The 7,050-nt window shown below is 53.8% G+C and overlaps 2 protein-coding genes across 2 annotated transcripts; both read right to left on the reverse strand.

The window, feature by feature from the left end:
• Positions 1 to 709: 709 nt before the first annotated feature.
• On the reverse strand, positions 710 to 2,988 carry FCER1G (Fc epsilon receptor Ig). Its single transcript, XM_073637605.1, has 6 exons — positions 2,837 to 2,988; positions 2,367 to 2,493; positions 2,223 to 2,273; positions 2,082 to 2,150; positions 1,464 to 1,484; positions 710 to 1,188 (listed from the first exon to the last, which is right to left on the reverse strand). Exons 2-6 carry the CDS (start codon positions 2,451 to 2,453, stop codon positions 1,126 to 1,128), a joined length of 291 nt encoding a protein of 96 aa, XP_073493706.1. The 5' UTR covers positions 2,454 to 2,493; positions 2,837 to 2,988; the 3' UTR covers positions 710 to 1,125.
• A 378-nt stretch (positions 2,989 to 3,366) lies between these two features.
• On the reverse strand, positions 3,367 to 6,840 carry NDUFS2 (NADH:ubiquinone oxidoreductase core subunit S2). Its single transcript, XM_073639250.1, has 14 exons — positions 6,685 to 6,840; positions 6,459 to 6,562; positions 5,746 to 5,936; positions 5,547 to 5,667; positions 5,353 to 5,465; positions 5,174 to 5,248; positions 5,016 to 5,093; positions 4,630 to 4,715; positions 4,307 to 4,426; positions 4,097 to 4,226; positions 3,915 to 4,010; positions 3,716 to 3,799; positions 3,587 to 3,644; positions 3,367 to 3,509 (listed from the first exon to the last, which is right to left on the reverse strand). The coding sequence occupies exons 1-14, from the start codon at positions 6,768 to 6,770 to the stop codon at positions 3,472 to 3,474; spliced, it is 1,380 nt and encodes a 459-aa protein (XP_073495351.1). The 5' UTR covers positions 6,771 to 6,840; the 3' UTR covers positions 3,367 to 3,471.
• Between the last annotated feature and the right edge of the window lie 210 nt (positions 6,841 to 7,050).

The following is a 7,050-nucleotide window of genomic DNA, read 5'->3' on the forward strand; positions in this document are numbered from 1 at the left end:
TATCAGGCGGTGGGAGCGATGCTCTGTAGTGGTGTAATAATATGTGTGTATATTAGTATCAGGCGGTGGGAGCGATGCTCTGCAGTGGTGTAATAATATGTGTGTATATTAGTATCAGGCGGTGGGAGCGATGCTCTGCAGCCGGTGTGGCTCAGTTATCTCTTCCTGTCAGTGCTGCTGTCACATACAGATATTGGCCATCATGGCTGCGCGGAGTCTTCGGCCTGCAGCCTGGGGTAACGCCGTCGCCCTCTAGTGTTAGCCTGGAGTACAGCTCTGCCTTTTTCCGCTCTTGTCTTCTTTACTTCAACATCTTGGAAAGTCCCCACGACATAGAAAGGGAAGGAAACGCGGCCGGGTCATGTGGTGGCTCTCGCTGACATGTCTGACCACAAGGCGAGGAGGAACAGCGGCCGTGGACTGTCCCTTTAAGAAAGTGTTGTCTTCTCACTGTGGCTCCTGGTACAGGAAGGAAGGAGGACAACGCAGAGGGACTATAACTCCCAGCATGCACCTACGACCTCAGTGCTTCTGGGTCTAGTAGAAGTAGAGCCTCCGGTGTTGGGGTAATAACTGCTCACAGCGATCACCACACGCATTTAATAACAGAACAAAAAAAATGCACCCAGTCCGCCGAGCCTGCAGCAGGCGGTGACCACAAGCAGCGACACTGATAACACCGACTCTACAGGAACGTTATTACTACAGGAACGTTATTATATGTTTATTGAAAGTGCGACACAAGCGCCTGCACCATTATCACATCCATAATGGCGGTGAGCAGAGGCCTGCGGGACACACAGAAGCCTCGTTACCAGGGCTACTCATAGCAACCAATCAAAACTCAGCTCTCCATAACCAACAAGAGCATGAAAGCCTAACTCTGATTGCTTGCTGGGAGTAATATTACTTATTCAATAAACTTTATTGTTAAGCACAGACAATCTTAGTGATGAGGGTTTTGTTCTACAGATGTAACGTTAGAGCCGGCAGAGGCTGTGCAGAGAGGAGCAAAAGAGGGGAACATTGGGGGCATCAGTCAGGAGCGGATGATACAGACACACGGGGAGAGGGAGCGACCAGACAAATATACAGAGCAGACATGGCCGACATCCCATCCTGCGCTCAGTTCACTTTCTGTCCACGGTTAAGAGTCTCGTACGTCGCCTTGTCTGTAGGTCCGAGACCCTGAGAATGCAAAGAATAATCACAGAATCATCCCAAATATAGAGGACTACAACTCCCAGCAAGAACAGCACATGATAATACTGAGCTTTATCTAACCCTCGCCCGTGCGGTACGGCCTGCCCAACCCTCGCCCGTGCGGTACAGCCTGCCCAATCCCCGCCCGTGCGGTACGGCCTGCCCGCCAGCATACCAAATCCTCGCCCGTGTGGTACAGTCTGCCCATCAGTGTATCTAATCCTATTCTGTGTGATACACAAGGTATACACGATACTTACAGTGTAGACGCCTTCGCCCCCCTGTAACAGAGCACAGACATACAGAGATTAGATACATCACAGACAGCGGAACACCCCCCCAGACGGTGATGACAGGACAAGCTGCGGGGTGAGGAGGGGGCAGGACACCATGGAGGGGTCCCAAGACTAGAGTCTGACCACACATGGGGCATGCATGTGCGGAGCGCCCCCTTTTAAAACACTGCCTTTAATAAGCCTTATGGAGGCGCACTTCCCAAAGGGAGAGAAAGGTAGAGGCTCTGGCTGAGAGGAGGCCCGCAGCCAAGGTTACAGGTAACGGATGTGACTGGTCCTCACCGCCCGCTGGGCACCGCTGCAGATGCCAACGTGGCACATACCTGGTTGTATCAATGAAGTCTCTGAGCTCTGTCCTCTCTGGTCAGAAGAGCTCACACTCTACCCATACAGGAAACAGCGGGGGAGGGGGGGTCTACAGCTCACAGCATGGGGCACGGGAAGTGGTCAGCAGCCACGGACAGCAGTTTCTTCTTTCGCTATGAGGTGGCTCTGTGCAACATGGCTGCGGGGGAAGGGCGGCGGCAGCAGCATGTCTGGGGGTAGAGTGTCAGCTCTGGGGGTCAGCAGCTGCGTCCTTACCTTTACCGCCATCTCAGTCTCGCCCTTCCCTATCTCGCTGTAGATCTGCTTCTCGGGGTAGTGCAGATGCTGAGGGGACAAGAGTCATCAGCACCACGACACAGACACTACACAGTCCTTATAAGACGCCTTATTAATCACCTCGTAATGCTCCGCCCCCGGCTCTGCCTTCTTGGCTTTGGCCGTCTTCACCTGCAGGGAAAAAAAGACGGAGGAAAGGGGGGGGGGTGAGACCAATATAACTGACTGGCAGCCACATACATGGACAGCCAGAAGTACACCCACCTTCAGGTGGCAGTAGAGAGCGGTGAGGACGATCCCGTAGAGGAAGAGGATGCCGTCCAGGATGTAGCAGATCTCCGGCTCTTGCATTCCCGCAGGTGATGTAATGATGGTGCTCACTCCACAGGCACTGCGAGGACAAAAAAAAAAAAAATTTGAGAGATCTGAAAAATTGTGACACCTTTACCTACAGCTGCCTGACACTGAGCGCAGGGTCTGAGGACTGCACCAACTATAGGGGGTGGATCTCCATCATCAAACCTCGACACTGTCCAGTACAGACAGGACCACCAGGACCCTCTAGCAGCCCCAAAAGGAACCGGAGCATCATAAAGACTGTGGAAACGTCAGACCCCTTCCCTCGAACGAGGTGAACACAACAAAAGGTCAAGAAAGAAGATTCCAGAATTTTACAAAAACATGACAGGTGACAGGTTTTCTGACCCAATAATTGGGGATGACGGAGCCGTTACCTTCACGTCCTGGCAGTCCGGGTGCAGTGTGTGGTTTGTGCGCTGTCCGAACTCTGCAGGGCGGAACGCTCTGTGTCCAGACCAATGCAGGAAGTGACTCTCCGCCCAGCCCCCGCCGCAGAGAACACAGAAGGGGGGGGCCCATCTCTATTCTGGGCTTTACAAGAAAATTTTAAGGAAATCGGAGGTTCCCTATTTTACTTTGATGACAGCTGTGGCTTTACTGCTCCTGCCTGACGCTGATATACGCTCCCCCTCACCCTTGTTTCAGAGTGGTCTGAGCGATGAGAGTTAGGGGGGGGGAGTTGTAGTTACTCACAGTTCCCTAAACCAGCAGCGCCCCCCGTGGACCGGCCGGTTCCTGCAGCTACGTAAAGTCACCTCATGTAAGCAGCAGCCCCTGCCATGTTGGCCCCATATTACCACCCACCAGCTGGATGACTATCCCTGCGACCATATTAGCCGTCACCCAGCTTTCCTCTGATAACTCTTCCTGGCACATGTCAGCGGCGGAGATGACCACACAGACGTTATCCATTTAGAAAGCAGAGACTTTTTATTTTCAGACTTTTACACACATAATGTTAAATAAAGTCAGGATGGAGGGGACGCGGCGAAGCCCCCGAGCGAGCAGATTATCGGTCGACTTCTCCGAACACGATATCCTGAGTCCCTATGAGAGGAGAAGCCGCGTCAGTATCCAGGAGGAACACCGGGTACAAACCCCACCACCCCTGCTGCGGCACTCACCAATGATGGCGACCACGTCTGCGAGCATGTGACCCTGCGACATCTTATCCAAGCCGGCCTAGAAGAGGAGAGATCAGGAATTAACTATGGGCACCAATGGGCTCCAGAGGATTTGGGGGGTCTATTTACCAAGTGAGCGAATCCGGGGGCCTTTATCTTACAGCGGTATGGGCGGCTCGTTCCATCAGACACCAGGTAGACGCCAAACTCGCCCTGGAAGGAAGAATATGGAGTCAGACGGGCACAGAATTGGCAGAAACGTAATGTTACATCTCCTAGCATTGAGCCTTAATCTGACAACGGGATTCCCCTCCCCCGCATGCCGTACCTTGGGGGCCTCGATGGCGGTGTAGGTGGCTCCGGGGGGCACTTGGTAGCCCTCTGTGTACAGCTTGAAGTGATGGATCAGGGACTCCATGGAGCGCTGGAGTGGAATCAAAAATTGAGTTGCTGATGCAGGCCTTCACGGGGCGCTGCATGGATTAACCCTATAATCCCTGTCGGTCCTACCTTCATTTCCGACCTCTTGGGAGGGGAGATCTTGGCGTCGTCCACCTTGATCTCACCTTCTGGCATCTTATTGAGACACTGGTGGATAATCCGCAGGGACTGGCGCATCTCCTCCACACGACACAGGTATCTGAGGGGACAGATACAGGTCTGCAGGTTGAGACATGGCACTGGAGGAGGGGCTAATACATACCAGCTCCGCCCACTCACCTGTCATAACAGTCTCCACGAGATCCAATGGGGATGTCAAACTCCACCTGGTCATACACATCATATGGCTGCGATTTCCGGAGGTCCCACTGGATCCCTGAACCTCGGAGCATCACCCCACTGCAAGGGCACAAGATGGGTCAGAGCAAAACTGGAATCTGCGGAGGTGTCAGACTAATGGACGCTGTAGAACAGAATGCTGGATTACAGGATTGTACCAGTTAGATAAATAAAAAAATATTCCGGATTACTGGACTAGTGAACTGAGCCTGGTAATCAAGAATACCTATAATCCAGCAGGACTGATACCACCATGTAGTCACCTAAACCCGTAGTTCAGGGCATCCTCGGCGGAGACCACCCCGATGTCCACAGTCCGGTTCTTCCAGATCCGGTTGTTTGTCAGCATCTATAGGACACGAGAGGATTATCTGTTGTCTGTAATCTGCTGTTATCATACGCCGCCCCCTGGAGGTGAGCAAGGGAGTAACACACAGAGGACAGACATTGCGGCGCATCCTCCAGGGGTTTCATTGAAAGCCATTTACTATCCAAAGAGATGAAAGATGTTGTCAGGGCCCAGACTCGCGATAACAGAAAGCCGCACGACCCACAATGGTGGCTCAGTGGTCAGAGGGAACTCCATCCAGCAAGACAACCATTTACCAAGGTCGGGTCGCCCCTCCGCCAGAGACGTCCGGACCCTCACCTCCTCCAGCTCGTCAATCCGCAGTGAGAAGTTCTTTATGAACTCGTAGATGTCGTCCATCAGGCCGAGCGGCATGTCCTAGAAGACACAGGGAGAACAATCAGCAGGCGCCCCTCATGTGAACAGGAGGGCGGAGGGGACAGGTAAGAATACCACACCTGGTGCACTCCCCCTGGCCGGACGTAGGCCGCGTGCATCCGTGCCCCTGACACACGTTCGTAAAACTCAAACATCTGCAAGAAAGACGCTGTGGTCAGGATCACAGTCACCAAACAGAGGTTTTGCATAAGGAGAGGTGCCAGGTTTTGGTGGGATTTTATACCCCTTCCCAACCTACCTTCTCTCGCTCTTCGAACATCCAGAAGAAGGGGGTCATGGCACCAACGTCCAGAGCGTGGCAGCACACTGCCATGACGTGGTTCATCACTCGGGTCAATTCCCCGAACAGCACTGGAAGGACGGAAGAAAAGGTTACTGCTCCTTCTAGTTGGGGATCGTGGGTAAGGAGTGGGGGCAGCGAGGGCCACTCACCTCTGATCCACTGAGCTCGGGGCGGGGGACGGATATTCAGCAGCTTCTCTACCGCCAGGGAGTAGCACTGCTCATTGCACATCATGGAGACGTAGTCCAGACGATCGAAGTACGGCAGAGCCTGCAGGGACGGGAGCCGCTCATTACCAGGAGTACCACCCCCAGCATCCACTGTCACCAGGCATCGCCCTATCGTTACCTGTAGGTAGGTTTTGTACTCGATCAGCTTCTCTGTTCCTCTGTGCAGGAGACCCACGTGGGGGTCGCACTTCTTCACCGACTCCCCGCTCAGCTCCATCACCAGGCGGAGCACGCCGTGAGCGGCTGGATGCTGGGGGCCAAAGTTGATGGTGAGGTTGGACACTTCCTTGTGCACAGGGGGATCCTTATCTGTACAGGGGGCAAAAAACAAGATGTGTGACAGACGGAGGGAGGGAGGGAATACTCCCATCATCCAGACAGGATCAGTGGAGCATCAGTGACACCTGCTGGTAAGACGACGGTAATTCCTCCCGGGATTTTTGTGTTCATTTCCGGGGCGGTAAAATAACCCACAGACGATTCTCCGCCTGTGCGGCCACAACGGGCTGTCGGAAGGTTTTATATCTTTGTGGTGGAAAAAAATAAAATGTATAAAAATAATAATAATTGTATCTGTCTCCTCCTCCAGAGCGCCGTCGGATGCAGGGATTGCGCTCCATGTTTTCACTGTGGACGCTTTTTGCTGCATTTTTGAAGACGAGCAGCTCGGGAGTCTCATATTTCATGGCGTCTACCTGTTAAATGTGACCGGTTGGACGGTTACGACTGCGGCGATGACAACGCCGGTCACTTTCGTGGTATGTGAGGGGTTACACAGCAGCGGCAGGACATGACATGGGGGACTGAGGGGGTAACGGCTCCGGTCCTCACCGTGCCAGGGGGCGGGCACCCATTTGGCGGTGACGGCGCTGGGGTACATGACGGCTCCTCTGTACTGCTCCATATACTCCATGTCCGGCTGCCATTGCTTCTCCCTACAAGATAAAACAGACTGAGGACTACAACTCCCATCCGCTGTGGTGGCGGCCTAGCTGTCCTAGGGGCAGACGTGCAGCTGCTCCTCCTGTCAGGGTCTCCTGCCCTGTTACCTCATTACCTGACCGGCTGCGCCGCCCTCAGCCAGCGCCCGGACACAGCTCCTGAAGGTGCCCGCAGCCGCCCGACAGCTCTGAGCGCCGCCATCTTCCCGAGCGCACTGTCTGCCGGGAACTTCCGGTGTACGGCTCCGGCTTCACCGCCCGAGAAACACAGCGCTGTGCTGAGAGTAGGCGGCGTGATGACGCACTTCCGCCGAGACGTGGGAAGCCATGTTGGATAAGGGCATATGTGCCAGTACTGGTTATGTACCGCTATGCGAAGAATTTGTGTTACATTGGGGACAAAAAAGGAGAAATTAGAAGCCGAAACGTCAACCTAAAGGGATTGTCCAGTAAAGGGATTGTCCAGTCCAAACATAAAAGCA

This window comes from Phyllobates terribilis, unplaced genomic scaffold (assembly GCF_046119375.1).
Source record: "Phyllobates terribilis strain yellow unplaced genomic scaffold, ASM4611937v1 Scaffold_7__3_contigs__length_470593459, whole genome shotgun sequence".
Classification (NCBI taxonomy): Eukaryota; Metazoa; Chordata; class Amphibia; order Anura; family Dendrobatidae; genus Phyllobates; species Phyllobates terribilis.